The sequence below is a fragment of the Urocitellus parryii genome, chromosome 5 (assembly GCF_045843805.1).
Source record: "Urocitellus parryii isolate mUroPar1 chromosome 5, mUroPar1.hap1, whole genome shotgun sequence".
NCBI classification, from domain to species: Eukaryota; Metazoa; Chordata; class Mammalia; order Rodentia; family Sciuridae; genus Urocitellus; species Urocitellus parryii.
This window is the reverse complement of record NC_135535.1, coordinates 91150066-91171086: the sequence shown is the minus strand read 5'-3', so window position 1 is coordinate 91171086 and position 21021 is coordinate 91150066. Positions and strand designations below refer to the sequence as shown.

At 36.8% G+C, this 21021-nt stretch overlaps 1 protein-coding gene across 1 annotated transcript in view; it reads left to right on the top strand.

The window, feature by feature from the left end:
* The first annotated feature begins 1748 nt into the window (after positions 1-1748).
* Positions 1749-21021, top strand: part of Plekha5 (pleckstrin homology domain containing A5) — a 233190-nt gene continuing 213917 nt past the window's right edge. Inside the window, exons 1-3 of the mRNA XM_077798245.1 lie at positions 1749-1840; positions 2005-2084; positions 4297-4354. Coding sequence (XP_077654371.1) covers positions 1749-1840; positions 2005-2084; positions 4297-4354 — 230 coding nt within the window. The remainder of the gene's footprint in view (positions 1841-2004; positions 2085-4296; positions 4355-21021) is intronic.

Here is a 21021-nt window from a genome sequence, read left to right as displayed (position 1 = left end):
AATAATAGCACAATATAAAGTAAATAGCTCTTGATTTTTCTTGCTGTTATATCCAATGATCACTGATGCTAATGTGGAACATTTTCTGCTAGTTATTCATTGATTTAAAAAAAAAAGTCATTTTTTCCAGAGACTGGGCAAGAGATGTCAAGAAGTACTAAGTAGTTAAATGAAAGAGGAGAATGCAAAGGAACCCCAAAAGAGAATACATTAAAGTGATGTTATTCTCCTCCCAGTATATGCAGATGGACAGAAAAAATATAGCAGTAATTGCAGACTCTTTTTCACCAAAAAGTCAGAATGGCCTTGGAATCAGAGTATGGAAGGAAAAGTCCTTTGAAATTGCATTCTTATCCAGATCCCACCTGACTTGCTGGATGCCACTTCAGCCAAGGTCATTTACCCTTTCAGTGCCTTAGTTTCCTTTAATGTTGGAAAAGATTATTTGCCTGTTTACTGAAAAGGTGAATGAGATAATGCCCCGGAGGCACCCAAAGCTGATCAGAAAAAGGTGCTATAAGAATACCAAATGGTACTACTATTACTGAATTGTGTATCCTGTTGGAATGAGTCATCTTGCTGTAAAGATGCATAAGCAATTCTAAGTGTGGTGGAGGACCAGAGACAATAAGAGCCAAGTGCAGTACTCTTAGATTGTGCTAAGGGAGGAGATCTCAGTTGCAGTGAAATCTGCCCTTCTTCAAAGAACAAGGAGTGGAGAAGACAAGTACTGTACAGCAAAGTGGTTATACAGACTTTTGAAATCCTAGAGCCAGTTAGAATCAGGCTTTACCACTTACTACTATGCCTGTGGGTAAATCACTGTTTCTTCAAACTTTATTTTTCCCATCCGTAAAGTGGGAATTATAATATTATCTATAGGGTTGTTGTGGGGATTTAAAAATAGTTTATAAGGACATTGTCAAGTAAGCAATTATTGTAATACCATAAGACAAGGAAAGATACAAATCACATTGAATATAAGTAATTTTTTTAAAAAAGTAAGAGAAGGTGGGTTTTTATTTTATTAGACATTATATGATTTAAGGGGCCTAGGAAAGAAAAAACTGGCCTTGTCAAGTCTGAATCCACTCATAGTTCATGGGTCTATGGTAAGTAGTCAAATCTTTGATACTTTGCACATAACAAATAAACAGGAAAAGCCTTTTGTCTGTTTCAATAAAAACAGCTTTCTATTTTAAAAAGATATATATTTGAAAAATCTCCTGGATATCCAACAGCTCTTATGAAACAAGGCTCAGATGTTGTGTTTTTGTTGTTTTAAAAAGACAGAAATCAGGGGCGCGCGGATTATTTCTCCGGCTTTGAACCGCGCTCCGGGCTGCCAAGCCTTGGGGCAAAGCCCTAGGGGCAGGACACGCTCGGTTCGATCCCGGAACCTTCGCGCCGGAGAGGGGGCGGGCGCGCGGGAGGGGAGCGGGGAGGGGTCTGCGGCGGGGCGCGGCGCCGCTCGCCCATCCCCCGAGCGCGCGGCTGGGCGGCCGGCCGGGCGGCCGAGGAGGATGCCGAGGCGCGGCGACGCGGGCCGGACCCAGCCGGGGCGGCAGGGCGGGCGCCGCCCGAGGGGGTAGGGCGCGCGCGGGGGCGCGCCGGGCCGGGGAGGCGCGCTCCGGCCGCGCTCACTCCGCGCTCCCTTCGCTCGCTCGCTTGCTCTCTCCCTCCCTCCTCCCTCGGCAGCCGCGGCGGCAGCAGGAGAAGGCGGCGGCAGCGGCGGCTGGGGATCAGACATGGCGGCGGATCTGAACCTGGAGTGGATCTGCTCCCTGCCCCGGTCCTGGACTTATGGGATCACCAGGGGCGGCCGAGTCTTCTTCATCAAGTAAAGATCCGGGGACGGCGCGGGGGCGCGGGGGCCTGGAGGGGGCGGGAGGGCTGGAGGCTGGCGAGAGGGGAGACGGAGCCAGGGTCCGGCGTCCTCAGCCCCTCGGCTTGTCTCCGCGCCCCACTCACGCTCGGTCTCTGCCCCTTCTCTCACCCCTGCAGTGAGGAGGCCAAGAGCACCACCTGGCTGCACCCTGTCACTGGCGAGGCCGTGGTCACCGGACACCGGCGGCAGAGCACAGGTAAGGCGGCGCGCGGCCGGGCCGAGCGGAGTTGGGCTCTGCCGAGAGGCGGCGGCAAAGCCGGGCCGCCCGGCGCCCGGGAACCTGCCCGGAGCCGTGGCCGGGGCGGCGGTGAGGTGGGGCGGCGGCAGGTAGAGGGGCCGCGGGGGGGGGGTGCCGCCGCCGGGAGTTCGCTCGAGTCTCTGGGCGCCTCTTTCTCCTCAGCCTTTCATCACCACTTGGAGACGGCGCCCTCTTTCTGTGCCCTCTCTCCCATCCCAACCTGGACGCTCCCTGCGCCCCTAGGATGGCCGACACCCCTCTCCCTGAAACCTGGAATCCGAGTTTTCCCTCTGCGCCCACTCCTAACTCCCGCCGCCCCAGCAGCCTTTAGGAAGTGGTTGCCCACCCCCAGCCCTGCAGCCCGGACCCTGTCGCTTGGCCGCCACATCCTCGCCCTGTTCCCGGGAGAGCTGCCTCCTACCGTGCAGCTTCCTTGTCTTAGGTGGGACTTGTGGGAGGTAGGTGGCTGATGGAGGAGGAGAAGAGTTCGGGGGTGCTGCCATCCTCTCAGTGACAGGGAACAGCTCGGGAAACGCTTGGCGCGTTCTTTCCTGCCACTGGGGGAGCAGCCGGAGCCCGAGGAGGCGTTCTCAGCCGCAGTCGCCGGCGATCCAGATCCAAAGTCCTCGCGGCTGCACGGAGGTTTCACAGACCTCCTGGAGGCGGTGGGCGAGCCAGGGGTGGCCCGCGTGTGGGCATTTGGGCCCCCAGTGGCAGGGTGTCGGCGGGGAAACCAGTTTTCCAGGTGGCTTTGGTAGTTTGCTTGGACGCTAAACGTGAGTTGAGCTGGAGAAGGGCTTTTTGCAATTTCAATGCCGGTCTGGCTTTCTTTTGCCATTCTTTGTTTACATTCGTGGAACTTGTTGGTCTGAAATAAAACATGTGTTCTTCTGGTGATTGGAAAGGCCTGAGAACAGCTGGGGTCGAAGGTGAGGCCGGTTTTAGTAGACCTTCAGAACTGCCCTCCTAGGTACTTTGTCTAACTCCGAGATTCTGTGAATCCGTTAAAGTTGCCAGGATGTCTAACAAACCTGCCTTTCCTATTAAACGCTTAGTGAAGTGACTAATGTGTTCAAATTTGCAAAAAGGTGGAGGAGGAGGAAAGGGAAAGCTGGTGTAGCAAGCTTGATGAGGTTACATTTTTAGGGCATTTCTGACTAATACACCGTCATATTTTTTAATTCCCCTGTGCAGTCAGTCTTTGGCTTCGGTATACCTGTTCGGTGTTTTGCATGCATATTCAAATATGATGGTCTCATTGCTTGTATGGTTAGTAACAAATGTACTTGATTGAAGCCTATTAGATAATAAAAAATATATTTAGCTTGGTCATCCGATGGAATTATTCATGGTTATTTTGGCTATGTGTATCAAATATGTTTCCTAATCACCTCCACAGATTTGATAACGTTTGACCACAGAATTTTTTTTTCTCTTATGTGATTTCTCATTAATGTTTTTCTGGTTTGGTTTACTTTGCTTGGACCCTGAATTTTGTGCCCACATTAATGGATTATTTCCGGGAGGTAGTAGTGATTAAATCCAAACCACTTGTCCTTATAAGTAATATGTTCTCAGGAACCATTCTCAAGTTTATTACTTGAAACTTCACATCTGTTAAAGTCAAATATATGGAAATACAACCATGGAAGTATTCAGTATCAGATTTTTTCCCACTAATTAATTACTTAGAAAGTTATTCCTTCTCATCATTGACATTTCCTAGATGAATTCATTTATGTGGTGGAAAAATAGTGTCTTAAGTATACACATTACACCTAAAAGAGGCAGGCATTGCCTGTTACGCACAGTTTTTGTTTTTTTACTAACCATTGATGGGTATTTTACCTAGGATTGGAAGGTTTCTTTTTGCTTATTTGGGTGCCAGAAGGCTTCTTTCTACCCTGATTATTAAGAGATATAAAATCATATTAGATAATCTCTAACATTGCTTCTGAATTTCTGGTGGCTTTAAACTTGAATTGTCATCTTCCCCAAAGTGATATTATATTTGCTTTTAATTTTATTGCAAGTTCAACACTTATTTTTTAGTTGTAAACCTACTGAAATGAAAATAGCTATAATCATGATAGAGAATAATTTAAATAGATTAACACTTATTGTGGTAACCCACTGAAGTAATACTGATTATAATTATATGTTTTTTTAGATTTGCCTACTGGCTGGGAGGAAGCATATACTTTTGAAGGTGCAAGATACTATATAAAGTGAGTTTTTGTTAACTTTAATTTTTTTTTTTTTTGGTAATCAAATGTTGTGATTAATCTTCATTTGAGTGGTTGTATGTCCAGATATGATCATGATTTTTTAGGTTTATAATACGTACCTTGTTTTATATAGTGTTGAAAATTTGAGAGGAAAAAAAAAAAAGGCACTCATGGTTTTCTTATGTTATTTACCTGCAAATTCACTGATTCATTGTCTTGAAAATTAGATCATTTATGGCCACAATTAGATTTTTTGTTGCTTCTGTACATATTTCTGGATGATAAAGCATTGCAGTCTTGTCTTTACCTGAGTGATACTTAAAAGTTTTGGTCCTCGATTGTTTGCAAAGAGATACCAAACAAACAACAAAAATTTCTTTGAGTTATGTTGCCATCTTTATTTTTTTTTTAAATAAACATGTTCATGTATATTTTGGCCAGAACTGTTAATAAGTAGCTAAAGCAATGTAAAGCTAGGTACAATCTGATGAAGAATGACAAGGTGGAAAGTAAAAACAAATAGCAGTAAATACTGAATATTCCACAAACAAATGTTGGAGCAGTTTCTGATTTTGCTTCAGGTAATTTAAATGTATCCAAGTCATTGTGTTTTACTAACATATTTATGTTTGAGTAAAAGACTTTTATAAAGCTTGAGAGCAAATATGATTAGTCAGTCCCAACCTTAAACAAGTTCTATAGAATATTGAACTAATTTTTCTTCAAATTTATCTTGGACATAAAATGGTAAAGTTCAACATTATATAGGAAAATTTTAATCATTCAAGGGAAAATAAAGATGGTTTTGTCTTTGTTCTAAATTAGAAACTTTAAGAAATTTTTTGGTAATTTTGGCTTAAGGAGGTGAGTTTTAAAACAAGCTTAAACACAAGATTTGGTGGAGATTTTGGTAGTTTATTAGTAACGGATACCTAGCTAAAGGTGCATTTGTTTCATTGGTCCTAGTAAGTTATTTTTACCATTGACATTTTTAAGATCAGGCCTTATTTCTACTAAGTTACAATTGTATGGTTCTTCAAGTTTTTTAGAAGAATATTTATAAAAAAGATCAAGGGATATTTATAGGTATTGGGAATGCTTGGTTTTGAACACAGAAATAGGGAAAGCAGAAGTGAGATACAGGAATAAAGTATTTTCATGGATATTTTCTGTTAAATTTTTATTTGAAGATTATGCTATACAATGTTAAATGACTGAAAAAATGAAGACTTGAGTAAAGTGCAGTCTAGTGGTTGTTTTTCTAGTGATTGTCTTCATCCTGAATTAAAGTGTGTTTGTATTTCCATGAAAGGAGATGTTTCCCCCTTTTTTTGGATATAGTGATATTCTGAAGAAAAAACATTTTTTTGATTTTCATTTTTTCAATATAATTTTGACTACTGTATATTAAGCCTAGCTGATCTTATAAGAGTGGAGGTAACACTTCCAATTCTCAATATTTTAATTTCTGTGAGTATGCATTCTTGAATAATTTTTTTGGCAGTAAAAATGTTATTTTGTGTAGGATGAATAGGTATTTTTTCTAGATGTTGATGGTCTTTAATTTTATTCATTTATTTATTTATATGTGGTGTTGAGAATGGAACCCAATGCCTCACACATGCTAGGCAAGCCCTCTACCACTAAGCCACAACCCCAGCCGCTGAATAGGTATTCTTTAATTGAGGTGTTATTAATATATTAATATGTAATTAGGAGATATATTAATATAATTGAGATGTTATTAATATTAATAGGTATTCTAATGAGGTGTTGGAAAGATTTGAGTTTTTTTGTTTTACTAGCTATTTTGATTAGATTTTCTTTTATTTTAACTTAAACAAATTAGGATCTCACCTGAGTACCAAGCCTAAGTAAGTTGTTCAGGAAAATTAGGACAGAATTAAGAAATTATTATAATGATTTTACTTTAAAGACATGTTTTAAATTAGTGGATTTTAATCATGTGATATTAATAGCCAATAATTGTATCAAAAAATAGCAACACATTTGTATTATGAGAGGAATAAACTTCTTTTAAGTAAACTACCATTTACAAATAAACGATTTACTAAATGTTGTGTGCTACTGCTTTGCCTTTCTGAGTTATGTCAGAAGACTAATTTTTTTAAAGATTAGTTAAATCTCCAATGTAGGCTATAATTTTCTAATTTTTTTTCTTATACTATTATAACCAATTAGAGATGCTTTCTCTTTCTAACATAGGGGGCACTGCTTTTATCTTAAACTTTACAGTTTACAGAAAGTTTTCACTTACCAAGTTTGAATCTTAATTTAATTGTAAAAGTAGTTAGGAGGATTATTGTTTTCATTGTTAGAACACACAATAAAACAACAGAAACATGCATTTGGATATCAAGAAGAGATGATATGGGAAATGGTGCTGCTTAACTGTTTCATCTTCTCTCTTTAAGCTTTGGTAGATAACTACAGATACATATGAAGTATGTAGTGCCAGAATTTTGGGTAACTTCTATTGCTGCTTTTTGTGCTTACAATTCCTTGTAAACTGTTTGTATCAGGGTATCTTCCTGCAGAGCTTCATGGAACAGCTAATAGGGCTAATGTCAATAAAGGACCTGATCAGAGTAAGATTTGTATAGATTATATGGGTTGAATAATCAGTTTACTTTATACACTTTAAAAAATTGGTTCTTTAAGTTCACAGGTAACAGAATATATGATATAGAAAATTACTTTGCATTTATTTGGCAAAAAAATAATATAGATAAAGAAATTCTTTATCTTAAAGCTAAGTATTTAATTATAATACTTTGATTTTTTATAAAAATGCTAATTTTTCAATATACACTAAGCCAGCCTCTAAGTTATTTTATTAGGTGTGTATGTAAATACATACACACAGAGTTCTAGTTTAATCAATGGGTTTCTCTGTAGCTTTTTAAAACTTAAATTCATACTAGTTCAGGAAAAATGGTGAAAATTATCAGTGAATTTTGTAGCTAATTAAGTATAGCTTTAAATATTGCATATTCTTAGTGGAATTCAAGGAAAAACCTATTAAGTATGGAAGTTGTTTTTTTACATTAGAAAGTTATAAAGCTTTCTGCTTTACAATTTAAAAGTGTTCCTTAAAGACTCTAAAGACACATCCTGGTAGCTTGAAATGCATGTGTCCTTAACTGTTCTTTTGTGCTTCACAGCTTTACAGTGGTTAAAGCACCCAGTAAATCCTAAAACAATGCTCTCTGAATAGTGAGGAACTTTGTTTTGATTATTTAAAGGTCATTTTCTTATGTGGCAGGATTGAGGATCAGAACAATAATTGCACAGTGGTACGTGAAATTTGTGAGGTTATGTTTTTATACTAATTATTTCTAAACTTAATTTAAGTCCTGAAAAGTGAACTTTTTCTTAGATATACAAATATAATAGTATTTAATTTTGACTAATGAGATTTCTTTGATGGCTGAAACCTAGTGTGTACTAAGAATTCCAAAATGGTGGTTCCATTCTGAGTTTTCTGTGGAATCTCTACTGTTTTCCAGAGTAGTTGCACTAATTTGCATTCCCACCTGCAATGTATGAGTGTACCTTTTCTCCTAACATCCTTGCCAACATTTTTTGTTGCCTGTATTCTTGGTAATTACCATTCTGACTGGAGTGAAATGGAATCTTAGAGTAGTTTTGGTTTACATTTTTGTAATTGCCAGAGTTGTTGAACGTTTTTTCATATATTTGTTGATCGGTTCTGTTTCTTCTTCTGTGAAGTCTCTGTTCGGTTCCTGGGCCCATTTATTGACTGTTATTTGTTTGTTTTTTTTTTTTGGTGTTAAGTTTTTTGTGTTCTTTATGTATCCTAGAGGTTAATGCTTTTATGGAGATTCCTTAGAAAACTTGGAATAGAACCATTTGACCCAGCTATCCCACTCCTTGGTTTATACCCAGAGGAGTTAAAATCATACTGCAGTAATGTGGCCATATCATTGTTTATAGCAGCTTAATTCACAATGGCTAAACTATGGAATCAACCTAGGTGCCCTTCAATAAATGAGTGGATGAAGAAAACATGATTTTATGTATATATAAAATATATATATTAACAGTTCATGGACATGATGTTTCTTTTTCATACTCATGACAAAAGAGTTTTGGATTATAATATATAATCCATTACATGTATTAAGCATTTTGTGCTAATTTATAAGCACATAGCTATGAACAATGAATTATGAACAACCTTCAAGACATTTGTAACATACAGAAAAACATTCAGGGTATTAAAAAGGGGAGATGATGTAGGGAACGTGACTGATTTGGTGCTAGTACTTCAGCATAGTGAAGTGCTTCACTACAGCACTTCATCACTGTCTTGTTATGTTATTTTTTGTGTGTGTGTATGATGAAACCAAAGCTTAGAAGTTAAGCATCTATATATTAAAGATCATAAAAAATATATTTTTTAATGGAATATTACTCAGCTTTAAAGAAGAATGAAATTATGGCATTTGCCAGTAAATGGATGGAGTTGAAGAATATCACGCTGAACAAAATAAGCCAATCCTCAAAAAACCAAAGGCTGAATGTTTTCTCTGTTATGTGGATGCTAATTCACAGTAAGACGTGGGGTGCTAGGGAAGAATAGAGTTCCTTTAGGTTAGGTAGAGGAGAGTTAGGGAGGCGAAGGGGTAGGAAGGATAGGAGAATGAAACAGACATTTTACCTTATCTACATATATGACTGCATGACTGATATGATTCTACAACATGTCATCAGAAAAATGAGAAATTATACCCCATATATGTATGGTATATCAAAATGCGTAAATGCATTCTACTGTCATGTATAACTAATTAAAACCATGAAACAATTGCTTAAAAAAGAACTCCAAAATACCTACGATGATGGAATAGTCACTTAAGGTTGTTAGAGAAGAAAAAATTTCTCTTTGTTCATAGGCTGTCACATTTTGTTGGGGGGGCAGTAGATACCAGGTATTGAACGCAGGGCCCTTAACCACTGAGCAACATCCCCAGTCTTTTTCATTTTTTTATTTTGTGACAGCGTCTCACCAAATTGTTTATAGCCTTGCTAAGTTGCTGAGTCTGGCTTTTTACTGGGGATCCTCCTACTTCAGCCTCTCAAGCTTCTGAGATTACAGTTATGCACTACCACACCCAGCTAATTTTGATTATGAATGAAACATACATAAGTGCCATAAGAACATTAGAATATACTGTATATCTGATATTTAAAATTGTTTTGTCATTTAGTACTATTATGATCAGATTTTGATTACTAGAGCAATAAAGTAATTTTTAACAGGGGCTGGGGATGTGGCTCAAGCAGTAAGTCACTCGCATGGCATGCGTGGGGCGCTGGGTTCGATCCTCAGCACTACATAAAAATAAAATAAAGATGTGTCCACCGAAAACTGAAAAATAAATATTAAAAAAATTCTCTCTCTCTCTTATCTCTCTCTCTTTAAAAATATAATAATTTTTAACAGTTCATGGACATGATGTTTCTTTTTCATATTCATGACAAAAGAGTTTTGGATTATAATATATAATCCATTACATGTATTAAGCATTTTGTGCTAATTTATAAGCACATAGCTATGAACAATGAATTTTGAAAACCTTCAAGATATTTGTAACATACAGAAAAACATTCAGGGTATTGAAAAGGGGAGATGATATAGGGAACGTGACTGATTTAGTGCTAGCACTTCAGCGTAGTGAAGTGCCTCACTACAGCACTTCATCACTGTCTTGTTATGTTATTTTTTGTGTGTGTGTGATGAAACCAAAGCTTAGAGGTTAAGCGCCTATATATTATAGATCATAAAGCTTTAATATTAGTCACTAGCATTCAAATTAATATATCTAAGCTAAAATCCCTCTATATTTAAAACTACAGGGTAATATAAGTATATCCTGTGATATATATCCCTCTGTAAGTTGTAAGTTGGTTGCTTGGGAGGCTAGTGGTGTATTATTTCATACAAGTACAGTGTTGAGTATACCAATCCAGAAATGAAAACTTCTTTAATCCCCCAGAACCTGTTGGCTGGTATCAACAGAGTGTTGTGATTTGGTAACTCCTTTCTGTTCACTAATAAATGCCATGTGTTGTTATAGGAGCTTGGGAATATAAAGGGGATACCTACCCAGCAAGTACCCTGCCTTCCTGCTGGAGCCTATAGAAATATGGGCATTAAGACAAAAAGTGGAACAAACAAGTAACTTAAAAATGATGTCTTTGTAAACAAAGTATAATGTGTTATGCCAGATTATGAAAGTTTTCCATAAATCACCATTACAGTGGAAAGATGCATTTAAAATTTCAAGGTTTTGTGTGGTTTCTTGTCATGGTGAACTTCATTATAGAATTACATTCCCCTTCTTTTAACTCCAGGACCACTGGTTAGGTCCAGTTCTGCTCAATATCCTAAACTTATAGTTTCTGTGATAGAGCTTAGTACATGGCATCTAGTCTGCCTCTAAATAAGTATATCTGTGACAGTGGTTCAGGCTTTTACTCTTTTAAGGAGTTGATCAAGATAGAACAAGAGGGGCTGGGGCTGTAGCTCAGTGGCAGAGCCCTAGGCTAGCATGTGTGAGGCACCGGGTTCGATCCTCAGCACCACATAAAAATAAATAAATAAAATAAAGACATTGTGTCCATATACAACTAAAACTTAAACAAAACAAAACAAAAAAAGATAGAACAAGAGCATTCTCCATAACTCAAATGTTACTGGAATTTGGGAACACTTTCTGAATTTCCCACGTAACCTTCCCCTCTTCCCAACCTGGATAGACTCCTGTCTTTCTTTTTCTCAGAGTTGTATGTTTAGGAAGGGTGGGAAGTGAAGAGTAGAAAAGACAGAAGAGTTGAAGAGTTGGAGACCACCTGATATATAAATATCCCTGTATACCCACCTCTTTCAATCCTATAAAAGATAAGGAATTTCTTAGCATTTGTTAACAAATCCACTTCTTCCATGACCTGCCCTTCTGGTAGTTAATGTAGCAAATGCAGGAATGATAGGCAGTTAGGCATGCTATTTGGAGACATGTTTGGGCTTCAAAAATTAGGCAGGGATATTTTATTTCCTTCTAGGCATGCATTACAGTTTTTTGTTGCCTTTATATAGCATTAATTACATAAGGGAAGGTTTTTAGGGAGATTTTAATATAGTCAGCATGGATTAGATGGGCAAACCTAGAATCTTAAAGCGACAACTGAGTCTGTTGCCATAATGTGAGCCTTTGTTGCTTGAACCAAGTTAGCAAAAGCAGCAGGAATATAAAGGAAGGAGGCCATTGATCAAAGATTAAAGAGGAGTTGGCAGGCTTTAGGAGTCTTGCTGATCAAGGAGGTTGACAGAAAAAGAGGTCAGAAGGTACCCAAAGCAGGAGTGGAGGAACTTTAGATAGGGCAAAGGGGAGGAAGGAGAAAGGAGGGGGCAAAGGGGTAGGAATGATGGTGGAATGAGTTAGACATCATTACCCCAAGTACGTATATAAAGACACGAATGGTGTGAAAATACTTTGTGTACCAGTGACTTGGGAGATTGTGCTCTATATGTGTAATATGAAATGAATTGCATTTGCCATCATGTATAACAAGTTAGAATAATAAATAATTTTTTTTTTTTAAAAAAGCTACCTAAAGCCTTTGTGTCTCATTGGCTACAAGAATGACCAGAAAAGGGAGTGACCAGAAAAGGGAGTGGTTGGTTGGTGCAGGGAGGAACTCTTGGATGGACATTTTAATGGTGGTTTTGGTTTTTGAGCTGCTTACCTTGAGAAGACATAGTATTATTTTAGATGCCTAATATCTGGATTTCACAAAGGATTTCCAAGATTATCTTCTGTGTCTCTCACAAACAAGCAAACACAACTCAACTTCCCTCTCCTCCAAAATCATATCTCAGCTTCCTAAGTGACCATCTGCTTATATAGAGATCCAACCTGAAAATTACATATTCACTTAAGTAATTATTCATTTACAAACTACTGAGTATTTGCTATTTACCTAGTGCTTTAGGCTTTATCAATTAGACATGGACCCCACTCTTTAGGTGCTTATATTTTATTTAGTGGGAGGAATAGTAGTCAAATAATCACTCTAAATATAGAATGATAGACTGATAAATGCAATGAAGTATAAAAAATGTTTTGAAAACATACACTGAGAGGCCTTGACCCTATATGAAGTGAGTGGGAAAGGCTGTCTCCTAAAAAGGAGAAAGTTCTGAACTCCCATAGAGTGGGTTAGAATAAAACAATGTAAAGTCATCTGGTATCTGTTCTTAGCTAGGTACAACATGCCAATATTGGCAAGCCCCTGGAAATGTGTGATTAGATCAGAAGGCCTAATTTACCATAGGAAGTTGGAAAGCAGAAGAGTAAGGAATTAGAGTTCTTCTGTTCCTCTCCTGTAATATAATGTACAGTGCTGAAGGCCAGGAAAAACAGTGAATCTGAAGATGTGTAAACTTCAGAGAAAAGAAATGATGGTACCAGTGATCTTCAAGGAAGCTTTTGGACTTATGTGTAGAGGGAATAGTGGAGATATGGATGGTTTAGACCTAGACCTGGGAGAATGAAGAGAAAGTGTTGAATTCTGAAGGAGAAAACATAAAAGCCAATTCTACCCTAGCTTTCCTGAGCAAGGGAGGTTGTGGAAACCAATATAAGACAAGTGGCAGTAGAAACTGAGAGTGATAGAAATCTCCCCGTGCTTTTATAGTAGGCCAGGGATTCTCTCTGTTGCTTTTGAAGTTACTGGCCTCTTCAGGAATAATTTCCAAACACTGTTAGTACTTACATGATGCTATCAAAGCTTGCTTGTTGTATATGGGGAGTAGTTTTCTTTTAAATGCCCCTATTTCTTCCAGATGACTTAGATTCTTTACAAGTGTTATTTTTCAAATAGTCATGGTCCAACCAGAGAGAGAGAGAATAAGGAGATCCCCTTGCCTAATTTTATAGTACAAAGACATTATATAGGGAAAGTCACCTGTTAAATTTTGTAGAATTTTTTTCTCTTGAAAATTCAACCATTCTACTACATTTATTTTGAAAAAGCTATTCCATCACAGAATATAGATGGAATAGCTTTTTCAAATACAATACAGATGATTTGTTTTTGCGATGGGGGGCATGTATTGGGAATTGAATCTAGGGGTGCTCTACCCTTGAACGACAGCCCCAGTACTTAGAGCCATGCATCACTGTACTGGGCTGGCTTTTTAAAATTGTGTATATTTAAGTTGTACACATGATATCTTAATAAGTGAAATAGTTACTGCAATAAAGCAAATTAACTTATCATTTCACAGATTTTTTTTTTTTTGTGTGTGTGTGTTATGTAAGGGCACCTCACATCTACTCTAAGTAAACTTCCAAAATACATTAAAATACTAATTATAGTCCTCATGCTGTATATTAAATTCCTAGACTTATTCATTTTATGTAACTGTGACTTTGGACCCTTTGATATACATCACCCCCCTTTCCACTTGTTTTGTTTTTAGCTTCACATATAAGTAAAGTCTTGCAGTATTTTTCTATGTCTGGCTTATTTCACTTAGAAAAGTGCCCTCCATTTTCATCTATGTTGTTGTAAGATGCAGGATCTCTCTTTTTAAAGAGCAAATAATATTCCATCACATTTTCTTTACCATTCATTGATTTTTTTTTTAATTGCTGGGGATTGAACCTAGTTCTTTGTGTATGCAAGGCAAGCACTCTACCAACTGAGCTATATCCCTAGCCTCCATTCATTGATTTTTGAACACTTAGATTGTTTCAAATTTATTGGCTGTTGTCAGTAATGCTGCAGTAACAATGGGAGCAAAGATATCTTTACAAGGTACTGATTTTATTTCCTTTGGCTAGATCCCCTGCAGTGTAATTGCTGAATCATATGACCATTCTTTAGTTTTTTAATTTTTGAGGAACCTGCGTACTGTTTTCCAGAATAGCTATACCAATTTATATTCTTACCAGTAATAGTATAAGGATTCCTTTTCTCACATCCTTGGCAGTACTTGTCTTTTTTTTAAATGAGTAAATACCAGAATAATTCCAAATCAAGTATTGAGTTTATGTTTAATGTGTGTACTTATCTTCCAACTTGTTTTATAATGTTCAGTATTTTTTCCTTGTTATAGAAGTATTCGTTTTATTGTAAAATTTGTTTTTATTTTGGAAAATACTGGAGAGTATAAAGATAGAGAAAATAAAAGCACCCATAGTATTGTTTTGCAGAAAATTTCGAGGTAGTTGCATATATATTTTTAAAGATTAGGTTGTTACTGCTACTACTCTGTCAGATTCTGTTTTCACTAAAGTTATATTGTCTGTCTTTGAATATTTATTTATTTATTCATTAGAAGATTTTTAATAACTCTGTTCTGTCTTATGGATATATCATAGTTTAATCATTCTTCTACTTTTACATGGCTTTGTTATTGCCAACTTTTTGCTTTGAGAAAAAAGTATAGGGACTGGGGATATGGTTTAGTAGTAGCGTGCCTGCCTTGCTTTCATGCATAAGGCCCTGGGTTTAATCCCCAATACTTAAAAAAAATTACATTAACATTTTTCTATCTTGTATGCATGTCTGCTTCCTAGAATTGGAATTGTTGGGGGAAAATATGAACTTTGTTTTTATTGTATTTTTTTTTCACAATGTTGGGTATCAAACTCAGGGTCTCATGTACCTTAGACAGTCACTAGCCTACTGAGCTATTTCCCCAGTCCAGAATATGAAATTTTTAAAAGGTTCATTCCTCAACATTTTGCAAAATTGCCTTTTAAGATATTTGTGTGTATTTATGTTCTCACTTTCATTATATGAGAGTGTATGAAAGTGCCCCCCATTTTTTCCTACCTGTACTAAATGCTCTTGATTGAATAGATGAAATTTAGAAGTAACTGATGAAAAGTCTGTATGGATTGTTACTCATGATTCACATGGTTCAGAACATTGATAAATCTTTGAGCTATCTCTTGCTACATAAGTAATTACTCCATAACTTAAGTGACCCAAAACTATTTCTAATTTCTCATTTTTGTTTAAGTTGACTGGGTTCAGGTGAGCTATTCTTCTGTTCTGCCTGTGGTATAGCTAAGATCAGTTCTTGTAACTATATTCAGTTGGAACTTGGTTGAGGCTGAAACACCTCATGATCTGTCATCCCTCAGTCACCTATTGTTAGTTTCCTTATAGCATGACAGTTGACTTCCAAGAGGAAACATCCCAAGAGGAGAAACCTCAGCTACAAGTACTTATGAAACTTGTGCTTACATCATGCTTGCTCATGTCCTATTGGCCAAGACAAATCATGTGGCCAAGGCCAAAGTCAGAAGTGGAAAGAGGACTATAAAAGGGTGTGAATATCAAGAAATGTGGGTCATTGCATGGCAGATCGTTAAATGGACTCCTAGAGATGTTACATAAATTTCAAGTAGCATTGCATCTTTGATTGATTAACAATAACTATGTTTGAAGTGAAATATTCACAAAAATTTGGAGACAACTAAATCAATATGAAAACACATTGTGATAAACTAGGTGTATGTATGCAAATGCCTAGGTGAGGAGGTGGTTATACTGGTGTGTTTATGAACCCTCATTCAGTATCTGTGCATTTTTATCATAAAACCACAAACCTGAAAAAAACAACTCATGAACTTGCATGAAAGCCCAAGTATTTTAAAAACATTTTGAGTATGGAATAAATGGAGTCTTAAAGCTTTTGTTCATCCTCATTTCACAAAGGGTGATAGAAGATCCCAATAGCCAGTATTTTATGCCAGATTAGTTTGTAAAATACCTGTGTTTACACCAGAACTGCCATTTCCCATTGCCGAGTGAAAAAGCTATAGCAGAAGATTTTAGTATCTACATTAGTGATCAAGATATTAGTGCCCATGTGTCATATGTGTGGGTAGGTACATGTCTCACATAGGTGTATATTTACATGTATAAGACAGACAAAGAAAGAGAGAGAGTGTGAGGGTATATATGTGTGTGTAATTTGAGGTGCTTAAACTGGATTGTCTTCTTGACCTTTGGATTAACTCTTGTGGGTTAAATAATTGCTGTCAGTGGCAATTTTTGAGTAAGAGTAGCCACTACCTTCTGCAATTCCAAGGGATACTTACAAAAAACAAAAATGTTCCTATTCCTCCTGTTTTAGCAGTGTAGAGTGGTCTTTCATGAGTTTGGCAGCTGCTCCATACTCTGCTTCACAAGAGGTTTTTGGCAGCTACTCCATACTCTGTTTTACAAAAGGTTCCAAGTATCAACAGTTTAGTGTCCATCATTCTGCTACCCTTTCTTTGTATTTATACACCCATACTTACATAAATATATTTTTTTAACAAAAATGGATCATCTTGTATGTATCATTCTCTTATTTTTTTTCTTTTGGTTTAATAAATAATCAGATTTTTCATAATAGTAGAGATTAGAGATTAGCATCATTCTTCCAAAAGCTATAAAGTATGGTTTATTCACACATGCCCCATTATTAGACCTTTAGTTTTTTTCTTATTATTTTCTCAATTTCTAAGAGTGGAGTGAATTTACTCATAAACTTCATAGTCATGCAAATATTTTTATAAAATATTTGTTATGCTGGGTTAGGCTATATATATATTTTAGATTTTAATAAATATAGTAAAATCCTGCTGAATAGTGTAAAGTCTAACAAAACAACAAAAATGTTTTGTATAACTGTAAAATTAATAATTAATGAAAAGGAGTATTTTTTAAGTGTAAGGAGTCACAAAAGTCATAATATGACACATTGTGCAAAACTGATTATGTAATGGGTCAAAAGGCCCCAAATGATAACAGTATATTCACTTCCTAAATTCCTTTGGAAATTGGGGCTGAGTCTATTAATTGGAGCCATTGGCATCATGTTCAGATTAATTTATGGCTTTATTCTTTGTGGTTTACTTTTAGGCAACTCTCTTTACCATTTTGAAATCATATCAGCAGTAATATGGGATCATCCTTCTCTTGCATCCTTGCTATCACTTGTTTTTACCAGTCTTAAATTTTGACTAATCTGATGGGCGAAATTGTATCTTCTTGTCTAAATTTGCATGTTCCTGGTTCAAACCATTTAGCATTGTTTCCATTGTGTGTTGCCTGTTTGAATGAATCTCTTCTGTCAGTTGTCTGTACCATATATGTTCTGTTTTTCTGTGAAATCCGTTTTCTTAATGGTTCGTGTTATTTATTTAATTTTGGACATCAAGGCAGTGATCTTAGTAAAGATCTCCAAAATTTTTTGGTGTGAACCACTATAAGCAAAAAGTTTTTAGTACACACCCTTGTTATATATTTATACATTGTATACAGTTATTGCTTGTAGTTTGTCTTTCATATTCATAAAACTTATTTTTTTATTTTGTGATTTGAAAATAAGTTTAAATAGGAGTTCTGAAGATGTATATCTAATTAGGAAATCCTGACTTCCGAGTATAATATAATTTAGGTCCTTTGCAAAGAGGAACATGCTCTCTTTTGTGTGACCACAGTATTCATCTTCATAAGCCTAAGGGTACTGAGTGAAGTGGAAGGTAGTAGCTATGGGTCAGATCTTACCACTCTTGCCTTTATTGGCCAAGTTACTGTGATAAACTGATTCCCTTATGTATCAGTTTCCTCTCATGTAAAATGGAAAGGATTCTTGTCTTGCTTATTTTCTAGGCCTATGGAATTGTGAATTAATTTATATGAGCAGACTTTGAAAAACTGTAAAACATGGTGTAGATAAAGAAGTACATGGGTTTTCGTTCTACAGATTCATGATATTGGCTGTCTAAGAGAATATGCTTCAGTATCACTTAGGCTGGAAAACAACTCAAAATGCATGTCCTACTAAGAGTGGTTCAGAATGTCATCACATAAAGCCTTCATTTTGTGTAGATTTACAACTCATGAAGGTAGGAACTGTTACCATGTAGTCAATAAATGTTTGTTGATGATGGTCAGATAGACATTTTGTAATATACATATTTGCTTTTAACATGTTTTCTATTTTTAAAAACCCTGTCATTTAGGAATTAGAAATCAGTTTCTTTGGAAAGTGCTCAGACGGTCGTACTAAGGAGAACTTTCTTTAAAGAATAAAGTAGCTTTTATCTAGGGCTGTTGATAAACAGCAGGATCTAGCTTGACTATACTCTCCAGGAGTAAAGAATTTGAAGCATTGTAACATTGGACACACTTATGTAGGAAGCTAAGACTGAAATTCAAAAGAGCATACTGAAGTTTGTTTATGATATGGTATACCCAAGAGTGTCTAAGAAGGTAATTTTACATGTGGGTGTTTGTGGTATTTTATCATTTTTTTAAAATTAACAACTTTAACTGAGTAAGTTATTATCAGTAAAGGGGCAAATGGGAGAAGAAAGGTAAAAGAACGGAACCCCTTATCATTAATAAAAGGAATAAGAAAATTGGTATTGTAAAATGTGTAAATATAGATGTGTGAAATATTTTAAATATATGAATTCTCAAGTTTTGCAAAGGTGCTGGAAATCCATGTGCTCCCAGGCGCACACTGCTGGCTGGCACAAGGCAGAGCATATGACCATTGATATCTTGAGTAGGCTGTGACTAAAAACTGCAGTGGCAGGTCAAGTAAGGCCACATTCCTTCTGAACCCTCTCCCCTCTCTCCTTCATTTGATTCTCAGAAAAACCCTACATAGTGGAATGCATGGCAGCCTTAGTTCAGTTCAAGTCAATAAAGTTTTTATGCTTTCTCAGATGGATGGGAAGGGGAGATAGCATGTATACTTACACCATGCCTCTTAAAAATTTAGCTCCTTAACTCTTGGAGGACATAGAAGATAGTGCAAAATAAATAAATAAATAGACAGACAGACAGATAGATAGATAGATAGATAGATAGATAGATAGATAGAAGAAAATGAAATTCCTTTGTGAATTTAGAGAAACTAATTTCTCAGAACTCATCCCCACTGAGAAATATTTATTTCAGGGGGAAAAAAAAAGACAAGGAATTCAACTAATTTGTTTCTTATACAGAGGAGTTTTGGGTCCTTTTGATCACTTAGCTAATCTGGATTTTTACAATATCAAGTTAGCTCCCTCCTCAGTTATTCTTATGATGTTTATTTAATCCAACTGCTGTTTCTGTCTCAACACATTTGCAAAAAATAAGCTCTAAATTGGAAACAAGCAGTATTATTGGCAGGAGAAGGAAAATCCTTTCACAGAGTTCTAAATCCTTACCGTATAGAAGTTTCTGTCTAATCTGCTGTTTAGACTCATTGCAGAAGTCTCTGAAATAAAAAAAACTTTTATAATTTTTTCTCCTTCATTTCCTCAAAAATAGATTATTAGAGTAGACTAAATGTATAGAATTATAATCTCGCTGTACCAGTTTTTGCTATATAACCATCCCAAAACCCAGTGACTTAAGACAGTAACTATGTATATATTATTACACACATTTCTGGGTTAGCTGGACAGTTCCTCTGGTCTCTGTTGGACCAGCTCTTGCCTGCAATTAGCTGGTAGGTATGATGTTTGCTGATCTAGGATGACCTTAAGAGTAATCGCCTCTTACCTGTGGTTTTAATTAGCCCACATTCAGATGTAGTCTGAACATATTAAATGAAAAATTCCAGAAATAAACAATTCACAGGTTTTAAATGGCATGCTGATCATAGTATGATGAAATCTTCCCACCCAGGACATGAATCATCTCCTTGTCCATCATATGTGTACTATGAACATTACCTGCTGCCCATAGTCACTTATTGGTTTCTGGGTTATCATATCATCTGGTGGTATCATTGTGCTTGTATTCAAGTAACACTTATATATGTAATAGCCCAGCATTATGTCCTAATACCTACACCATTCACCTTATCACACAGGCATTGTAGCATCTTACATCATTACAAGAGGGTAAGTGTAGTAAGACTTTGGATTTTGTTTTATTTGTTTGTTTTTGTTTTTGTAGTGCTGGGGATCAAACTGATGACTTAAGTGTGTTGGACAAGCACTCTACCACTTAGCTTTACCCCCCTGCCCCTTAGTAAAGATATTTCGAGAGAGAGAGTAAGAGACTGCATTCTCAAACTTCTTTTATAATATATGATTATAATTGTTTTCCTTTTTTAATTAATTTTTGTTAACCTTTACTGTGCTTGATTTGTAAATAAAACTTTATCATAGGTGTGTGTGTGTGTGTGTGTGTGTGTGTGTACAGGAAAAATAATGCCAGCATACACAAGGTTCAATACTACCTACTGGGGGTCTTAAATGTTCATTATGAATACAGGGGGGCGACTGTATCTCGGATGGTAGGATTGACTTAACTCTTTTTCCATGGTGTCTCATCCTCTAGGAGGCTAACCCAGACTTGCTCTCTGATGGAGAAAAGAAATTCAAGCAAATGAGCAGAAGCACTCTTGAGGCCTAGGCTCACAACTGGGGCAGTGTCACTTCTACCACTTTCTCTTGGCCAAAGGTAGTCATGAGGCCAGCTCAGATTCACGGACTGGAGACAGACTGTGTTTTTTGATGGAAGAACTTTTCCAAACCCATATTGGAAAAGTTGTAGATTCAAGGAGGAAATGAAAATTGGGGCATTTTTTTTGTAATCCA